General features: G+C 36.0%; 1 protein-coding gene across 1 annotated transcript; it reads left to right on the plus strand.

The window, feature by feature from the left end:
- Positions 1–8,608: 8,608 nt before the first annotated feature.
- On the plus strand, positions 8,609–19,685 carry LOC144973591 (uncharacterized). Its single transcript, XM_078916224.1, has 7 exons — positions 8,609–8,946; positions 10,954–12,688; positions 14,452–14,607; positions 15,760–15,807; positions 16,774–16,834; positions 17,874–17,962; positions 19,533–19,685. Exons 1-7 carry the CDS (start codon positions 8,657–8,659, stop codon positions 19,605–19,607), a joined length of 2,454 nt encoding a protein of 817 aa, XP_078772350.1. The 5' UTR covers positions 8,609–8,656; the 3' UTR covers positions 19,608–19,685.
- The last annotated feature ends 2,131 nt before the right edge of the window (positions 19,686–21,816 follow it).

Raw genomic sequence — 21,816 nt, forward strand, 5'->3', positions numbered from 1 at the left:
AAGAAAGAAAAAAGTTAATCTGTAAACTTTCTTCCCAAACTAATGGATTTGATATCAGCAGACCCTGGTGCAGTAGACCGACTCTATTTCTCCTATTGGTCGGCTAGCCTCCAGTTCCAGTAGCTGATAGGTTACTGACGCAATGTCGATGCACAAGAGTGGACAGGGAATGCTCACGAATCATCAAGCTAGTGTTTTTAAGGCATATTGTTGACAAAGACAGATTTTATCAAAAGTTGTCCTATCGCGAATACTCCAGATGCGTTCACTTTTGCACTTCGCACTGCACTATCAAAGAGAGAACAGAAGTAAACCTAAATAACAAAACCAAAGTCTCAAGACGGGAACAGAGGCTGAAATACAGGAGGATCCACAAACTCATAGAAGTCTAACACTAACAGAAAGGTGGAATAAAAGACAAAAGAAAACCCCCAAAAATGCATACACATTCATCAGGAGGTCTTCCTACATCCCCAGTATTCTTGTTTTTTATAATGTTCTAGTAGGGGGTTTTGGGAGGGGGGGGGGGGGGACTTTTTTAAAATTTTTAAAAAGTCTCTTCCCTCCCAAACCCCCTACTCCTACTACTACTAGAACAAGAATACTAGGGATGTAGGAGCTTTTGGAAGGCCTCCCCGTTCATCATTCACACAGACACTCTCGCAAATAACAAAATAATCTTGAGAACGGAAACCGTTCGGAGAAATAATTAGTGAGACCTAGTTTATTTTCCCGGAGATATAAGTCTAGATAGAGTTAGAGTTAGATCACTTCGAAAAGAAAAGTTACTTACTTAGGTACATGATAAGCTTCATACGGTGTCAAGATAATGTTCTTTCCAAAGACTTGTAAGCATTCGTTATCTTTCATGGTAAACAAAACATCAATTAATTTCTCTTCCGATTGTTTTCTCACTGTGAGCTACTTATCTAACTAGATAGATAGGTCTAGATCCAGATAGTAGTGTTGGGTTATTCGATCGCTTTTACTCGATCGACATCCGAGCGCGAAGCCACGAGTCACCGTCCGATCTCAATTCCGGAAGAGCGAGTTGATAAAACGATCATTCGAGTTGACGAGTAGAGACGAGCTTGAGACGAGCTTGAGACGATCTTGAGACTTGAGACGATCACGATCCGAGCGAGTTGAGGGGTAACGAGTAACGAGTGTTTCGAATCATATCAAACGGTCACAGTTTGCCATCCGATACCAATCGCCAACGTTTGCACACGGTAGTCTGTGGTTCTTCCACAGCCCTCATTTCTTGTCAGATGTTAGTGTGTCTGGGTGGCAGGGAAATTCGTGTAGGTGTATCACGCGTGTGTGACAAGACTTCATTAAACCTACTAAAGGTTGAATATCACACACACACACACACACACACACACACACACACAGACAGACAGACAGACAGACACTATGGCTATTTCTATGACACACACGCATCCATCTATCAATGAACACTACCCTACAGTAAAGTAAAACGTTAGCTTTGAATATGGAATGTTTCAATGTTAGATGCCTGTGTAATTTGTTAGTTCCCATCATCATCATCATCATCATCATCATCATCATCATCATCATCATCATCATCATCATCATCATCATCATCATTAGGGGCAGCGTGGCTCAGCGGTTCGGTCTTTGGTTCGCACCCCAAAGGTACCGAGTTCGATCACCCGCCGCTGCACTGTGTGGCCTTGAGCAAGTCACCTCGTCCTAGCTCAATTTGCGGCGCTGCACTGTGGCTGACGCCTGGGTTATTCCAGTCTTCCCTTAGAATAGACCGTAGAGAAAAACCTCCCCTATGGGATGAATAACGGGAATTTTATTTATCATTATTTTTATAATTTATTTATCTTCACCATCATTATCAGCAGGAGCAGCAGCCCAGCATCATCATCACCTTAATAAAATAAATATCAACACATGTTAATGTAATCATCAATCAAAACAGCTCGCAGAATTCACAAATTGCTCCTAAAAGACCATACCTAGGAAGAAAAAAACAAAACAAATACTATTGCTAACTTATCTGAAAAGGAATAGTTTCAAAAGAATCCTAAAATTATTAAAGCTCGGGAGCGTCTTTGATTTCTTTGTCTAATTTATTCCATACTTTTGGGGACCCGACAGAGAAAGATTTTCAGCTAACTATAGTTTATAATATGGGAATATTAATCAGTCGTTTATATTGGAATCGGAGTGGTCAAGCAAGTGTATGAATTCAAAGCTCATTTCCACGGATCAATGAACTTCATAATAATTCAATTTTCCCCTAGCAGGCCATACAAACCTACATCCATTTCATAAAGTACCAGTCGCCTGTTTCGGGTCTTTTTTGTACTAAAACTCTTAATAGTATCCGTCACTGCTTATAGATAGTTATACATTCACACCTGAGTCGAGTAAAGTAATGTGTGGTAAGTGCCTTACACAAGGACTTAACTTCGGGATCAGAATTTTCCAGGATCACTGTCACCCACTCGACCACTTACAACGCTTAACATCGCTTGATTTATGACAAGAAGAGACACCTTACCGCTGAGCCACAGAACAACTAATAATCACAACATTAAGGATCGCAACAAATGCATGCTTTTAATCTTTTTTTTAAAAAGTACTTCTTCAGAGCTATTGGGCCCGATGAAGCCGGAGTTCAGTCCGGTTTCCATATCGGAAAACTTACGAAAGCAATTGCCCATTAGTCTATCGCAAGGAACTTTCCGCCAGATTTAACAGACTTTGCTTCCCAATCACTACTAGGTAGACAAGGGGTCAGAATATATGTATCTACTTCACCCGGAATCGAGCCCAGTTCCCTTGCATGTTAAGCGAGTGCACTACCTACTGAGCTATTGGGACCCCAAACTTTTAATAGGATGCTAGTAAATCGAAAAGTGCTTTCCGTTGATCTAAAATAGCGTCCACCCAGCTACATACCTACTTCCACTTTAATGGACTGAGCAATAAAAAAAATTAAAAACAAATTGACTGAACTCAGAAACGACGCCGATCCCTATTGTGCGTTCCAAGTTAGGTAATCCCATACATCTTTTAAAAAGACTAAGGATTAAAACTACCCCTTCTTCCCATTCCCAAAAAAAGGAAACAAAAACAAACAAAACAAAAAAAAAAAACACCAAAAAAAAAAAACACAACAAAATGAAGAGAAAAAAAAGAAACCAAACAAAGTAACTAATTGTCCTGCCCGAATTTGTTTGATTTCCGGCAAAAAAAAGACTGTGCTTTCATAAAAAAATTTATTTGTGAATAACATATTGTTACAGGTTAGCTTAAAAATATCTTGAAAACCTCATAAAAATTAAAAACCCTGTAAAAAGCTGTAGAAAAAAAATTTGAGCTTTTATATCGCACAATATTCATTTAACATGCTCAAGCACTTTAAAAAGACCTGGTTCATTCAACAACAACAACAACAAAAAAAAAAAAAAAAAAAAAACTCTTAAAAATAAGTATGTTACAAAACGGTGAAAAATAAAGATTCTCAATGAAATTTTAAGAAAAAGACTTTTACTATCAACATCATTTCTCCTTTTGTGCTTGCATGTCATTTTCCCTTGCTCTAGAGTCAGACGTTCAGATTGCTGTTAGTTCTCTTAGTTTTTCTGATTCCATCCATCCGTGATACCTATTGCAAAGGGGAGAATATAAATTAGTCTGTTGTTATTAAAAGAAAGAAAAAAAGTTAATCTGTAAACTTTTTTCCCCAAAAAACTATTGGTTTGGATATCAGCAGACCCTGGTGCAGTAGACCGACTCTATTTCTCGATTGGTCGGCTAGCCTCCAGTTTTCCCGTAGTGATAGGTTACTGACGCAATGTCGATTGCACAAGAGTGGACAGGGAATGCTACGAATCATCAAGCTAGTGTTTTAAGGCATATGTTGACAAAGAAGATTTTTCAAAGTTTTTGCTATCGGAAAACTCCGATGGGTTTACTTTTGCACTTCGCACGCACTATCAAAGAGAGAAAGAAGTAAACCTAAATAACAAAACCAAAGTCTCAAGACGGGAACAGAGGCTGAAATACAGGAGGATCCACAAACTCATAGAAGTCTAACACTAACAGAAAGGTGGGAATAAAAGACAAAAGAAAACCCCCCAAAAATGCATACACATTCATCAGGAGGTCTTCCTACATCCCCAGTATTCTTGTTTTTTTATAATGTTCTAGTAGGGGGTTTTGGAGGGGGGGGGGGGGGGACTTTTTTAAAATTTTTAAAAAGTCTCTTCCCTCCCAAACCCCTACTCCTACTACTACTAGAACAAGAATACTAGGGATGTAGGAGCTTTTGGAAGGCCTCCCCGTTCATCATTCACACAGACACTCTCGCAAATAACAAAATAATCTTGAGAACGGAAACCGTTCGGAGAAATAATTAGTGAGACCTAGTTTATTTTCCCGGAGATATAAGTCTAGATAGAGTTAGAGTTAGATCACTTCGAAAAGAAAAGTTACTTACTTAGGTACATGATAAGCTTCATACGGTGTCAAGATAATGTTCTTTCCAAAGACTTGTAAGCATTCGTTATCTTTCATGGTAAACAAAACATCAATTAATTTCTCTTCCGATTGTTTTCTCACTGTGAGCTACTTATCTAACTAGATAGATAGGTCTAGATCCAGATAGTAGTGTTGGGTTATTCGATCGCTTTTACTCGATCGACATCCGAGCGCGAAGCCACGAGTCACCGTCCGATCTCAATTCCGGAAGAGCGAGTTGATAAAACGATCATTCGAGTTGACGAGTAGAGACGAGCTTGAGACGAGCTTGAGACGATCTTGAGACTTGAGACGATCACGATCCGAGCGAGTTGAGGGGTAACGAGTAACGAGTGTTTCGAATCATATCAAACGGTCACAGTTTGCCATCCGATACCAATCGCCAACGTTTGCACACGGTAGTCTGTGGTTCTTCCACAGCCCTCATTTCTTGTCAGATGTTAGTGTGTCTGGGTGGCAGGGAAATTCGTGTAGGTGTATCACGCGTGTGTGACAAGACTTCATTAAACCTACTAAAGGTTGAATATCACACACACACACACACACACACACACACACACACACAGACAGACAGACAGACAGACACTATGGCTATTTCTATGACACACACGCATCCATCTATCAATGAACACTACCCTACAGTAAAGTAAAACGTTAGCTTTGAATATGGAATGTTTCAATGTTAGATGCCTGTGTAATTTGTTAGTTCCCATCATCATCATCATCATCATCATCATCATCATCATCATCATCATCATCATCATCATCATCATCATCATCATTAGGGGCAGCGTGGCTCAGCGGTTCGGTCTTTGGTTCGCACCCCAAAGGTACCGAGTTCGATCACCCGCCGCTGCACTGTGTGGCCTTGAGCAAGTCACCTCGTCCTAGCTCAATTTGCGGCGCTGCACTGTGGCTGACGCCTGGGTTATTCCAGTCTTCCCTTAGAATAGACCGTAGAGAAAAAACCTCCCCTATGGGATGAATAACGGGAATTTTATTTATCATTATTTTTATAATTTATTTATCTTCACCATCATTATCAGCAGGAGCAGCAGCCCAGCATCATCATCACCTTAATAAAATAAATATCAACACATGTTAATGTAATCATCAATCAAAACAGCTCGCAGAATTCACAAATTGCTCCTAAAAGACCATACCTAGGAAGAAAAAAACACAAAACAAATACTATTGCTAACTTATCTGAAAAGGAATAGTTTCAAAAGAATCCTAAAATTATTAAAGCTCGGGAGCGTCTTTGATTTCTTTGTCTAATTTATTCCATACTTTTGGGGACCCGACAGAGAAAGATTTTCAGCTAACTATAGTTTATAATATGGGAATATTAATCAGTCGTTTATATTGGAATCGGAGTGGTCAAGCAAGTGTATGAATTCAAAGCTCATTTCCACGGATCAATGAACTTCATAATAATTCAATTTTCCCCCTAGCAGGCCATACAAACCTACATCCATTTCATAAAGTACCAGTCGCCTGTTTCGGGTCTTTTTTGTACTAAAACTCTTAATAGTATCCGTCACTGCTTATAGATAGTTATACATTCACACCTGAGTCGAGTAAAGTAATGTGTGGTAAGTGCCTTACACAAGGACTTAACTTCGGGATCAGAATTTTCCAGGATCACTGTCACCCACTCGACCACTTACAACGCTTAACATCGCTTGATTTATGACAAGAAGAGACACCTTACCGCTGAGCCACAGAACAACTAATAATCACAACATTAAGGATCGCAACAAATGCATGCTTTTAATCTTTTTTTTAAAAAGTACTTCTTCAGAGCTATTGGGCCCGATGAAGCCGGAGTTCAGTCCGGTTTCCATATCGGAAAACTTACGAAAGCAATTGCCCATTAGTCTATCGCAAGGAACTTTCCGCCAGATTTAACAGACTTTGCTTCCCAATCACTACTAGGTAGACAAGGGGTCAGAATATATGTATCTACTTCACCCGGAATCGAGCCCAGTTCCCTTGCATGTTAAGCGAGTGCACTACCTACTGAGCTATTGGGACCCCAAACTTTTAATAGGATGCTAGTAAATCGAAAAGTGCTTTCCGTTGATCTAAAATAGCGTCCACCCAGCTACATACCTACTTCCACTTTAATGGACTGAGCAATAAAAAAAATTAAAAACAAATTGACTGAACTCAGAAACGACGCCGATCCCTATTGTGCGTTCCAAGTTAGGTAATCCCATACATCTTTTAAAAAGACTAAGGATAAAACTACCCCTTCTTCCCATTCCCAAAAAAAGGAAACAAAAACAAACAAAACAAAAAAAAAAAAACACAAAAAAAAAAAACACAACAAAATGAAGAGAAAAAAAAGAAACCAAACAAAGTAACTAAATGTAAATAAATAAATAGTCTCGGGTTTGGTGTTTGGATGTCAGAAAAGCACCCCCCCCCCCCAAAAAAAAAAAAAAAAAAAACCAAAACAAAAAAACCCCCCAAAACTCAACAAAACAACAACAGCCACAACAACAACAACAGCACACACACACACACACACACACACACACACACACACACATACATACATACACAAAGAAAAACTAAACAGGAAGTAACAATGTTAAATATTCATATTCCTGCCCAAATTTTAAAGCAACCTAACTAAGCCGAGAGCAGGAAAGGCAACAACCGTAATATCACCTGTTTAAATAAAATTAATAGCAGTAGTAAATAGGCTATAAGATAAAGATTTGAACATGTGTGATGAAAGGTAACCGACAAAGCAAGAAAGCGCGCGCCTCGATGACGACCAGTGACAAATGTGAGGTGGGGGCGGTTATGTAGGTTACACCCGACAACTTTTGGCGCGACATAAATATGAAATATGTCAAGGTGAATATCGCTGTATTCCTTCTCTGATTAGGGGGGGGGGGGGGGGGGGGGGGTTGACGTGCCACCCCATCACCAAATCAACAACTGATGCAGTTTTGATGGCGTGTGTGTGTGTGTGTGTGTGCGTGTGTGTGCCTGTGTGTGCGTGCGTGTGTGGGTGTGTGCGTGTGATGCGACGAACGATCATAAAAAAAAATTAATTAAAATAAATAAAATCAAGGCTTCCAAACAGCCAGATTTTTTCTTGGCCAAATAGTCAAATAGAACCTCACATTATCAAACACCACAATCATCCTGACTCCCTTGAAAAACTCATTGATTTTAATTAATAAAACAATCGACTACAGTTGGATAAAACTTATCTTTTCATTTTTTTTTTAAATAAAAGATTTAAAAAAAAAAATGAATAATAATAGAAAAACATTTCTTAGTAACCAATTTTGAACTTGGCCATCTGGTAGCCCCCATCATAACCAGTTGCAGTCAAGCCAGCCACAGACATAAGAGAGGGAGGGGACTGTGAAGTTTCCTGTGGCAACCGAGATGCTCGTGTTTTTTTTTTTTCAAACGAATCACTGCTCGATGACGTCACTGACTCGAAACCCGCTCGAAACCGACTCGATTTTAGAGGACTCGATCGAAAACCCGCTCGATTTGATCGTTTCAAACTCGACCCAGCACTACCAGATAGTATCATCTCTAGAAGGCTACTTTCATTTCTCTACTTTCGGCTTCGGTGTTGATTCTACGATGCCAGAAATACCTATACCCGACAGTCTAAAAATGCCAAATTTGTCACCCCTCCCCCTTTTATATAAAGTTATCATAGAAAATAATTAACCGGTGTACATGCAGACAAAAAAAAAAGTAGAAATAAACATTTATTTAGTTTTTATTCCGTTCCCATGATTAATGAGATTATGATCTTGATAGATGTAAATTGCATCTCCTCTTCGTCCAAGGGGGAAAATTCGCACTCGAGTCCACATCGGCAACATAAACGAAAATCTGTTTATGTAGATAATCATCAAAAAAAAAAAAAAAAAAAAAAAAAAAAAAAAAAAAAAAAAAAAAAAAAAAAAGATGCCAAACTAAATTTGACCAGAATTTTTTTCATATCATTTAAACGAAAGGGTTTTAACACCATGAAAACGTCAAGTTGGCAATTCAGATTTGGCTCCGTTGCTGTTTCCGCTTTCGTTTTTACAACGAAAAAAGCGAGTTGTTCGTGGAAAGGTAAACATTAGATCATTTCAAGATGGCAGCCTCCATTCGCGTCAGAATTGTTGATGTGCGACTTGACAACAACCCATTACATAAATTTGGAGATCCATTTTGGTTACTTATCTCAAAAGCACAATGCCCATTCATATCTGATGTAACAAAGAGAATACTTTCAACGTATGATGATATCTCAATTTTCCAAAAAGTTTCAATTGAAAATGCACTTTGCCAATGTCAACTTTGGCTGGATGGCTGCCGTTTACCTAACTCGGAAAGAACAGAAATACTGCGAGACAATGATTCTATTGTCGTAAGCATTTCGCAGTAAGTGAAACTTTTGTGCGAGGGCCCCGTTAGGGTCTCTGGCTTTATTTACCTCATGGAGATTGATTTCCACTTTGGATTGGTTGAAGTTGAGTTTTAAAAAGGCTGAATTGTCTCCCGTGGCTATTGCATTGGGACCATGGCCGACTATAGTTACGTCATGATTGGGACTCAAATTACAATGCATATCTGCAGTCAACAGATTATTCAGACTCGTCTGGTTTTTTGTTGTTTTTTTTTTTTTAATATTTTAATTATTGATAATGGTTCGATTGATAATTACATAAAATTGATGCAAATTATGAAAAAAACAGTAATGGTATAGTAACTAAAGAAGTCTAAACCCCCCTTATTTGATGATAAAGACAAAACCATAGATCAAGTGGAAGTCCAGTTAGAAATCAAAAAGAGCATAATAAGTTAAAATAACTGACCTAAAGGAAAAGCTTTTCTAACAACATAACAAAATCAGGATTTAAAAAAATATTGTGATAATAATAAAAAAAAAAAAAAATTGAGCTTTATATAGGGCAATATCCACTAAATGTGCTCAAAGCGCTTTACAAGGGTTCCCTGGTCAACAGCAACATTTAACATGTAGGACGGGACATGCCGCCTGTTAGGCGATATTACAATTTTTTGGACAAAGACAACACTGTTAAAAGCCAGGTACTCATTTTACACCCGAGTACGGTGAGAGAATGTGAGTAAAGAGCCTTTTCCAACTCAACTATGCGCTGAGCGCGGGGCTCGAACCCTGGACCTTCTGATCCGAAAGCGAGTGTCATACCACTAGACCACATAGCCGCAGAGTGATAGTGTCAGACCGGTAGCCGATAACAATCCATCTACAGACTGAAGTATGGGTATGAGCACAGTCAGTGTGATATGGGCAAAACAGAATTTCTTCTGAACTTTGTTCTTCTATTTCTATATTAGTTCCAATTTTGCCAACTGCCCGCCACCCCTTCCCCCCTTGTGTCTATGCATGCATATTAGACTTTGAGTCTGAATAGCCATGGGAAACTATTCAAACTCGTCCGAATTGCCACTTTGTTTTTTAAAAAATGAGGAGGGAGAATAGAAAGAGTGGGATTTTTTTCATTAGGGAGGGGAGACCCCCTGAACTATTGTCGGGCAGTCTGAAGCATGTTTAAGTTTAAGGAAATAAGAACCGGTTCTTTTTCAACATCAGACATTCTCGAGGAATCGTTAGGACAGTCATATTATGGGAACCATGGCCTGTAGTAGATGGCTGTATAACCGCTAAGTGAAAGTGAGAGCAGGGGACCACTAACTGACTCATAGCATGAAAATAGTGCTATTTATTACACTAATCCACTAAGCATTGTAAATGTGTGTGTGTCAGAGAAGATGGATGGAGCGGGTCAGGTCGATGTTAGGAAGTGATAATACTTTGTCCCAGTTGCTTGCTGGACCAAAAAATGGGAAGAGTTTGTTTTGATTTATTTCTTTTCCCCCCCTCTCTTCCTTTTTTTTTTCTCTTTTATATTTCTTAAATTCATTTATTGATCATTCAAATACAGAAATTTGATCAATAAACAGTAAATATTCTATTGGGGATTTCAATTTAAATTGAGCTTTTATTTTGCAATATCCACTAAGAGCGTGCTCAAAGTACTTTACAGGGGGTCCCTGGCCAACTGCAACATTTAACATTTAGGGTGTGACAGGAAGCCTGTTAGGCGAAATTACAATTGTTTTGGACAGAGACAATTTTTTTCTCAGCTTATTCAGTCATTCTGTAATTATATTTTTTTAGTTTAAAGATAGTTTGAGCATAGTGGCTTTTGGTTATCAATACTTGGTTAACAGATACAAAGGTGAAAATGCATTTATATTTCTTTTTGGCTTAGACATTTTTGATTTAACTGGTTTTATTGTATTAAAAGACTTGGTTACAAAATGAGCGCACTTGTTAGCTTTGTCCATTTGGTTAAGTAATACACAGACGTCCTTTTCAAGTATTTTCCGTTTACCTTTCAGAAATGCTGTACTAAAAGATAATGGGGACACATCAAGATTTCTACAAGATAAAGAAAGGATATCTACAAATAATGATTCACTTAAAAGGAAAAGATCTGAGTCAACAGATCATGAAAACTTGTCTAATATTCCAGATGTGGAATCCGAGCAATCCTGTCATGACACAACACATGAAATTAAAAAGAAGAGACAAGAGGATGGAGATGAAGATAGTGATTATTCACAAGTTTCGGTTGGGACTGAGACATACCAAACCAAAAAAGATGATGAGCACAATGTTTTAACATCCAGACTGACAGAAGAGGATATAGAAAAATCGGATTTTGTCAGTCATAAAGGTTCATCAGACAATATCAATTTAGAATTTGAAAACAAAACGGATAGTGATTTATTGTGCAAGAGAAAGAAGAAAAAGAAGGACAAAAAAGATGCAGATGGGAAAAAAAGACATTTGAAGAAGAAGAAGGACAAAAAAGATGCAGATGGGAAAAAAAGACGTTTGAAGAAAAAGAAGGACAAAAAAGATGCAGATGAGAAAAAAAGACATTTGAAGTCTAACATATCATTGGAAAACATTGCAGTTCCACTAGCCTTAACTGAAGAGGATCATATTAGTACTCCGGCTGAAGCTTTTCGCAGAGATTTAATGGATGTTTCTGCAATTGAGGAACAAAGAAGAAAACTTTTAGACAAATTAGACAGTTATATTGAATCTGGAAAGCTATCTTGTGATACAGAAGTTCCTACTAATGATCTGAACGTGTCTCCTGTTGATAAGGATGAGTTTATTGCTGATACTTCAATGGCATCTATTAAAAGAAAGAGAAGGAGAAGAAAGAAAAAGCCAAAGGGCAAAGAAGGACTAAAATCTGTTGTTAGAGTTGAAGATAAGCCGAGAAGTTCTATATTAAATTTGCCCTGGAACATGCAGCCTCAAAATAACAAAGTTACCTTTTCATCTGATTCTGATGATTCTGTAGTAGATAAGACTGATGAAGAGGGAAAACAAAACGATGTTACGAAGGCTGATGAAAAGGTGAACAATGATGATGATGGTAGAAGAGAGACCTCTAATTTTCAAAGGAGTACTGATAATATCAGAGATTACGCTAAAGATGATGAGAAGGAAAGATTAGGACCTAAATCTACGTCAAAGAAGTATAAAGATCTAACACCAACTTGTAGGAAATATTTGATGAGATCTACAGTTGGTATATTAGACTCATTAAGATCCAATAGTAGTAATACAAGCACTAGCCCTAATTTCCCAGTCATTATCAAAGGAAGTTCAGAATCAGTTTCTCCCCTTTCAGCTAAAAGCAAGTCATCAATATCTTCAAATGATAAAACCCAGTCAGATGATTCACCTGTCACTTCCAGAGCTGTTGATTCTGCAGTCATCAAGTCTAATAGTGACCTAATTGATGAATTCAAATCACCCTCTAGGAAGCACAGTTGTGATCAAGCTTCAAATTATAGCCATGGACATCAAACCTATGCCACAGAGAAGCTGAATGTTCCCTCATCAAGTCCGAGTTACGACTGTGAAGCCAAATTCATTGAACTTCTCCAGCGTCGAAAACTCAGTAATACCTCATGCAATGTAACTCGCAGCCAGAATGGGGTCACCATCTGTTCAAGGAACAAAAGTCCTAGGTTGAATCCTCAACATCAGTCAAATGGTTTTGCTGACCCAACCAGAGATATGCTGACGAATGTTTCCACCGTAAAACAGGTAAGCTTATTTATTTCTTTTGACTAATAATAATAATTATAATGAAATTTATTTTATAACCTGCTTTTCTGTGGTACAGCTCAAATTGCAAAAATAACATCAGCCATCCTAAACAAATTTACATTAAAATGCATTCAAATAAAAATAAAATAAACAGTATAGTTTATAATGGACATTCTAAAATTCGTTGGTTTAGTTTAAAAGCGGATTTTGAACATAAAGTATTCCACATATCTGGGGTAGGATTATTAAAAGTTCTACATAAAATTCTTTTAGAGCCTTTCTTAGGAATTACAAGACTTGATTTCCCACTTGATCTCTAATTTCTCGATTCAACCATATTACTTATAACTTCGTGCTCTATTGTAGATACATTTATGAGAAAGAAGAGCAATTTTATAAGCAATTTTATCTAAAACAGGGAGCCAGTACAGGTCTAAAAGCATTGTTTTGCACCTGAATTTCCTTCCATTTTTTTCTACTTTAATACTAGTCTAGACGCTTGGTTTTTGTAATTGTTGGAATTTGTGAAAGAATAATTGATGAAACTAAAGTTTTTTGAAGAAATTTGGTCATGGGATTTAGCAAGTTGTCCAAATCTGCGTGATTCCAGAACTAATCCTTTGCATATTATATTAATTTGATGGTTCATGTCCATACAATGAACAAAATGGCAATTTTAGTCTCAGCAACTGTTTCATTCTCTAAATAAAATTTTTAAAATCTACATTACAAATATCCAGTTTCTTCAGATTTCAAACAATAACCTCAGTTTTACTATTTTCTACCAACCAGATCTTAACATTGTTTACCCAATTTTTCATTCTGACTTTGGGATGTTTGATACATAGTATTTTTTAGGTATTTCTTACTTTGTTCTAAATACGTAGTAAGTACTCATTAAACAGTCTCTAAAGTGGTATGAGGTTGAGATCGAACCATATAAAAAAAAATATATATGTCCACAATAAGCAGGACAATAGAGAATAAAATGACTGTTATTCTTGTCAACTGTCTGTCAATACAGATGTCTGCTATAACATGTTGGACTGTATCAGATAAAAATCAAAATGAAGAATAAGAATTGCAAGGTGTAATTGACTGTTGAATGTTTATACAGTTTGGGATGGATATATTGACATTGTCAGGACTGCTGTAAAATATTGACATATCAGTTGGAAATTTGAAAATTGGAAGGGAAACAAATTGAATATATACAAGATGACAAGCAAAGTCAATCTTGATGCACATACAAATAACACAAGACATGGAGACTAAGTTAACTGATTAACCGAGATGTGGTTTTAGTTTATCAGTCTATCACAAATGCTCATATTTTCTCATAATGAAAAGTTTTAGTGTTTTAAAACACAAAAAAATTAAATGTACTTTGATATTGGATTTTCCTAAGGTCTTGCAACATGCCACTGTAGAACATAATATTTCAAATGGATGGTCACAGCCAGACAATGGAACTATTTATACTTTTGTTCATTAGGGTATGTCAGGTTCTGTGGCCGAAAACTTTAGATTGATGTTTCCCTTGCAGGTCTCTTCTATTGTTTTTCTTTTTCTTTTCTCTCTCTTTTTTCATTGCATGATAGAGATAAGAGGTCTTCCAAAATATCTCAATAATATGAATAATGTTAGAATAACGATAGATAGCAGTAGCACATCACAAATTATTGCTTGATAAATAAGCTTAATGTCTTTTTGTTCAACACTTCAATGAGTTTAAGAGTTTGGCATCTTCTTCTCTTCAGAAACCAACAGATGGTGGTGAAAACAATACACAAGTTACTGTCAACGGAACTTATGGTAATTCTGAATTGCAAAAGGTTGAAGTTACTCCTCTAGATGTCGAGAGTTGTCAAGCCCTCTCAGGAAATCCATGCTCAGGAGATATCCTAGCTTATAAGGTGAGTAAAGATGGCAAATATCCCTTAATATAATGACATTTCACAAATAACATAATTTACGATTCTTTGAGTTTTAACATTCCATATTTCCTTTGTGTAGTATAGAGCTTTGAAGATGCTCAAAAATAATTTGTAAATCAACATGTCTTCAATTTCAATGTCTTCTACTTCTGTTATGTTGGGAACACCTGGAACACTTGGCTCTCATCAGGTGAGATCGTTCTTATTCTAAAATTAGCTTTGATAACTCTGTCGTTATAGTTGCATTTGTTGTTCTTTCATTGACAAAAGACATCACAATCAGATGTTGGGCTTCTTTTTCTATCAATTTAAAGTGGAGCTACTTTTAGTGATTGTCGGTTATTATAAATAGATTAAGTCTTGAGTTTTGTTATTTTAAAAAAAATATGTTGAGTTCATGATCTTTATTCAGGAATTGATTTTATCCGAAATTATGATATGGGAGCTATTTTTTTTTTTAATTGATGCTTATTTTTTACACATTTTTTATTTTGTTGATTTGTTTTCTAGAGTTATGGTAGGAACTTTCAAAATATTGTAGTGAGATGTAAAAGCATTTTAATCAGCTTTGTTAGCATGGGTGCCATTTTTACGGTTCATGCCGGAATTCCGATTTCGCGATATCTCGAAATCAAATACCTCCGGTTTTAGTGTTTTTAGTAAAATAACCTAATAGCATCGGTAAAATTCGAAAATGTGATTCAACTGCACTGTGAGTATTTCACTATGTATTATAAGTTGGCTTTAAAATCAAATTAATTTCCTCATTGTGTCAATATGTTTGCTGTGTAATCATTTAATAATGGTATAAAAACGGTGATGAAATAAGAGTAAAGTTTAGGCCGCATTTTTAGAAGGAACATTTTCAGGTTTGGCAAAGTGTCGAGATTTTAGTTTCAGGTTTCAGCACCTCTTCCTGCTGGCACCCATGTTTGTTAGCCAGTAACGTCTTTGTATCTGGTTAATAATATTTTCATTACTTTTCATTTTTGAGATGATCATGCTAATTTGCTTATTTTATATAATTCTCTCATATGACTTGTTAAATTCGTTTGGAGCTATAACCTAAAATAAGCCTGTTTTTTCCTAATGTGCTTGAGTTTCATATTTTTTTATTTCTTCATTTCTTAGACTCTAGAGATGAGTGAAGACTACACTCCGGTTGTTTCAGACTTTAAGGTATGAAAACCGAATGGTTATATTATGAGTTATTAATATTTATGGAATGGAAATTGTTAAAAGGTTTGATGAATTCCTGAAATGATTCCATTTAATGGGAATAACAGCCTGTATTCTAATTAACTAGTGGTAGAAATTATACAGAAAACATTCTGTCACAGGCATGTTGTTCTAATTAAGCAGTGTCCCAATATCTAGCGTTGACTGTATTAATTATCTAAAAGACAAGAGGACACAAATCTTGTTTCTAAGTATGACACTTTTTTTTTTCACTTATAATAGATTCTGATAGTTTTCATAGAAAATATACATTTAAATTTTTGTTTTTTTTGTTTTAGTCAGAGGCTAAAATTGTATTAATTCTAGATAGAATGCAGTTGATGTCTAATCCTTATTATTAATTTTTTTTTTTTTTTTGTCATTGTTGATTTTGCAAGCCAGAAAGGTGGATAGTTATCACTTCATTCAATCCCCAAACAATAAATGACGAGTATTAGACACAAATTTATGGGATGGTTAGATCTATTTGTTTTTCTTTTCCTAGCGACAACTTGTAAACACTGTTGGATATACCTACATACCGCCTGAAACAAATTGTTTTAGTATTGACTTTTTTAGATTTGAAATAATTTATGTTTAAGTTGTGACATAAACCACCCAGCATATTTTAATTCCTAATCAATTTCAATGATCATATACACTCACAATGTGGGGAGGGAATAAATGTAAAACTGAATTATATCTCTTTACAATTTGTAAACATGTATTTGTTTTATCTGTCAGGTTGATGAATGTCTTAACTTTAACTATGCCATTCACACATATCTCATTCGTCCTTAGTGTTTCATTCATCATGGTTTTGTTTATAAAAGGGAAACCCGAAACATCACAGTATCTGTCTTCGTCTAATAAATTGAAGCTTACAATTCAATACTTATCTTCTTCTTTTCTTTTTTTTTCTTTCAGACTGGGAAAGTGCTTTCATTCGCAGGTGGTTTTGTTACCCTTGAAATATTTGGAGGTGCAGGTAAGCTTTATTCACACCTTCTGAAACAATCTTCAATTTAAAAGTAAATGATAAACAAAAATGAATATAACAAATTCAAAAAAGAACAGAATACCAAACACGGAACATTTCAGGCTCAAAACCCTTCTTCAGCCAACAACCAAAAAAAAGAATAAATACATTACTCAATTCCAGATAGACGACAGAGATATAACGTTCAGTGTTTGGTATTTTGTTCGTTTTTGAAGCTGTTATATTCATTTTTGTTCATTACTTTTTACAATCCATGACTTCTAGCAGTCTGGTATCACTTTAAAAAGTAAATGATATACAATATTTACTGCTCTGTTCACAGTTTGCTGCAAGCATGTTCATTATGAGGTACTGTATTTACAAAACAATTATGAATGTGAATTTCAGTGGAGGGTACTGTAGTATTTTGTGTCTTTAATATTTATTCAGAATATTATTTCCCTTTGTGAAACTTTTCAAAACTTTTTTTTCTCCGACTATACATTTTAACAAATGACCATATAAGTTTTCTTTCAGATAAAATTTGTCTAAAAAATTTTTTTTTTAAATTTGAGCTTTATATCCACTAAATGTGCTCAAAGCGCTTTACGAGGGGTCCCTGGTCAACAGCAACATTTAACATGTAGAACGGGACATGACGTCTGTTAGGCGACATTACAATTTTTCGGACAAAGACAATGCTGTTAACGGCCAGGTACTCATTTTACACCTGAGTACAGTGAAAGAATCTGAGTAAAGAGCCTTTTCCAAGGACTCAACTATGCGCCGAGTGCGAGGCTCGAACCCAGGACCTTCGATCCGAAAGCGAGTGTCATACCACTAGACCACATAGCCACACTAAAGCAGATATGAGTTGATGAAGTTGACATGAATAGCTGATCAGCAGACTTGATGAATGACAACAGCCCTCACCAAACAGATATTTTCAAAAAAGGAACTGATATATCCTAATGTCTCCATGTCCCCATATATGCTTGTATATAATGTCTTTAGTGAAGTTTATTTCTTTCCTCTCTTTTACCATTAGGTCTGAGAAAACCCAAAGGAAAGTTTGAATTAGTTTATGATGACGAGGAACAAACAACTGAATCTCCTGATACTGATATTGATGAGCAGGTAAATTTCTCTCAAAAAATATTTCAAAAATGGATTCTTTAAATTTTTTGTTTTGTTTGAATCATTCTCTTCTTTCATTTTACATTTTTAAAGATTAAAATAAAAACAACTTTTATTTGGGTGTCATTTGGTTTCAATAATATATTCGTTGTGGGCAATTTTTGCTATAATGATAATAATAAATAAGACTTGTTATAGTGCTTTACCCTGTCTAAACAAGTATTTTTAAAGCACTTTACATTAACAGACATGTAGATATTAATTGAAATAAACAAATACATAAACAAACAAATAATTAATTGCATTGGGAACAGGTTTGTTTTTTTTATTTGTGTTTTAAAAGTTTGAATGGAGGAGGATGACCTAAGGAGACACTGGTAGGAAATTCCAACATTTGAGGAGCGACAAATTCTGTATCTGTATCTGTATGGTTGGCGCTGAAGAAACCAATGGTCTGGTTGTATTTCAGCAGCGTCCTCATTGGGCGCGGGACCATGTCAGTCGAGCCTTGAAATCGTTTAGGTGTCGTGCCATGATGACCAGTTCATCCAGCCCATTCCACTCCGAGATAGTTCTAATGAAGAAAGAATTGCTGTAGTTTTGTGTTCTTGTCTGTGGGATTTTGAAGCAGTTCGAATTGTTTGTGGCGTATCTCTCAATGAGGTTTTCGGTTATGTAGTTTGAAATTTTAAATTGAAATGATCGTGTGTTAAGCATATGAAGTATCTTTTTTGTTTTTACTAATTTGAGCTTCCAATTCTTTCCCTGTAGGATGCAGTGGAGGTAACTCAGTAAATGATATTGACAACCGTAGGGTATTCCTTAAAAGAGTAATATCCCTTGATTTTCATCTTTTATGCTAAAACCACAATCAGCATTATATAAATACAGTAAAACCTTGTTATACCGCGATGTTTGGGACCAAGGCATCATTGGAGGTATATCAAATATGGCAGTATAATGAATGGGGTCAATGTTGTATTGGACTCAACCATCGGTATTTGGAATCACTGTCTGAACTCTAATTTAGAAATCATACTTTTAATCACAATATCTAAACAGCTATTATACCAACAAAAAAAAAAAAAAACCCATCACAATGATATGAATCTGATAAATTTATTTTTTTCCTTGGGGGGGGGGGGGGGGGTATAAAGAGGTTTGTGTGTACAATTGAAATAATTCTCTCAGATTTCAACAATAATAATAATAATGATAAAAATTAATCAATTTACCATCCTAGCCTCCTTCTTCCCCTTCATTATATGAATATGACGTAAGGTGGACGACAGTAAGAATAGATAATTGTAGTACTCTTTCTTTAGTTAAATCACTTTTTTTGGTTTTTCATTGTCTTCTTCTTCTTCATTGTCTTCTTCTTCTTCTTCTTCTTCTTCTTCTTCTTCTTCTTCTTCTTCTTCTTCTTCTTCTTCTTCTTCTTCTTCTTCTTCTTCTTCTTCTTCTTCTTCTTCTCCCCTCCCCCCCTCCTCCTTTTTCTAATGTTTTAGTTTTATGGTATTCATAATTTTAAAAAAAATTATTTATTTTTTTACCTTCGTTCTATTTATAGGTCAGTGTAGAACTTGCATCTATGATGGATACGAGACTGGTACAGAGGTACACAGATACAACCACAAAACCATGAAGTTGGCAACTTTGTTATTAAATGCTTTGATGACTTTTTGTTCTTGTTGAGTTATTAAATTTTCCGCAAATTTTCCAACACGGGTGCCTTGATTTTTTATTTAGTTTGTATTTAGAGTAATGTGCGGTTTTAAAATACAGTGGTCACCACTTAAATACCCACCTTTTTATTGCCTTCTTCTTGTATCTGTCAGATTGATTGGCATCTATAGAGCAACACATCATGTTTTTACAGTGTCTGCTTCTAGAGTACAATATTTCCGGGATTCTAGCACACTAAATTCCAACACACCACAGTGTCTGTTTCTAGAGTACAATATTTCCGGGATTCTAGCACACTAAATTCCAACACACCACAGTGTCTGTTTCTAGAGTACAATATTTCTGGGATTCTAGCACACTAAATTCCAACACACCACAGTGTCCGTTTCTAGAGTACAATATTTCTGGGATTCTAGCACACTAAATTCCAACACACCACAGCGTCTGTTTCTAGAGTACAATATTTCTGGGATTCTAGCACACTAAATTCCAACACACCACAGTGTCTGTTTCTAGAGTACAATATTTCTGGGATTCTAGCACACTAAATTCCAACACACCACAGTGTCCGTTTCTAGAGTACAATATTTCTGGGATTCTAGCACACTAAATTCCAACACACCACAGCGTCTGTTTCTAGAGTACAATATTTCTGGGATTCTAGCACACTAAATTCCAACACACCACAGTGTCTGTTTCTAGAGTACAATATTTCTGGGATTCTAGCACACTAAATTCCAACACACCACAGTGTCTGTTTCTAGAGTACAATATTTCTGGGATTCTAGCACACTAAATTCCAACACACCACAGGATTGTTTTAGTGTACATTTTCTGGGGTAATTCTATCACACTAAATTCAACACACCAGTGTCTGTTTCTAGAGTACAATTTTGGGATTCTAGACACTAATTCAACACCACAGTGTCTGTTTCTAGAGTACAATATTTCTGGGATTCTAGCACACTAAATTCCAACACACCACAGTGTCTGTGTCTAGAGTACAATATTTCCAGGATTCTAGCATTTCTAAATTCCAACACGTCACAGTGTCTGTTTCTAATATTTCCGGGATTCTATCACACTAAATTCCAACACGCCACAGTATCTGTTTCTAGTACAATATTTCCGGGATTCTAGCACACTAAATTCCAACACACCACAGTGTCTGTTTCTAGTACAATATTTCCGGGATTCTAGCACACTAAATTCCAACACGCCACAGTGTCTGTTTCTAGTACAATATTTCCGGGATTCTAGCACACTATATTCCAACACGCCACATTGATTATATGTATTTAACTCAATCAACCCTAACACCGACTACATCCGTAGTTAACCTAGTTTACTTTTACCCAATGCCCATTTATTACATTTTTCTGAGACAAATTATAGGCGTAATATCAAAGTTAATGTTTTTAGTTTTTACATGTTAATGGTAGTTGAATAAAACTATCTATGTACATGCTCATTTTTAATACATACATTTTTACCAATTTTGAAAAGTAGCAAAAATCTCTAGGATTGAGTGAGTTAATACAGGGTAATAGAATTTTTTGCAAAGAGTGTAATTTAAATCCATCGATATTTGTAGGACGAGTTTTCTCTAAAAAAATTGAGCTATTGTATATATAGCATATTAATAATATCAACTCAAAGTCAAAGTGCTTTACAGTGCGTGCCAAGTCAACAGCAACACTTAATATAATTTAGGATGAGACATGATGCCTGTAAGGCGCACTTACAATTTTTTTGACAGAGACAATGCTATTTCCAGCCAGGTTCTCATTTTACACCTTAGTGTGATGAGAGGATGTTTGTAAAGAACCTTTTCCAAGGACTCAACTTTGCATAGCCATGAGCGGGACTTGAATCACAAGATCACAAAGCCGTGAATATACATCTCTCTGCAAACCGTATTGTGTGTAACTTTTAACAAAGCCATAACAATCCCTTTTCAGGTGCTTAAAATACAATTTAAAAAATAACAGTGAAATCCAATCTTAAAGTCAACACCTTGTTGGTCTCAAATTACCTATAGGTATGAAGTTTGGACCATCGGAAAGTGCGACAAAAAAAAAAAAAAAGAATTAATACAGTTTGGAAATGAAATGTAACAGACGGGAACGGTTTCGAGGACATAAAATAAAACGGAAAAAAAAACAAAC

This window comes from Berghia stephanieae, chromosome 5 (assembly GCF_034508935.2).
Source record: "Berghia stephanieae isolate SIO BIC M18660-M18661 chromosome 5, UCSD_Bste_1.3, whole genome shotgun sequence".
Classification (NCBI taxonomy): domain Eukaryota; kingdom Metazoa; phylum Mollusca; class Gastropoda; order Nudibranchia; family Aeolidiidae; genus Berghia; species Berghia stephanieae.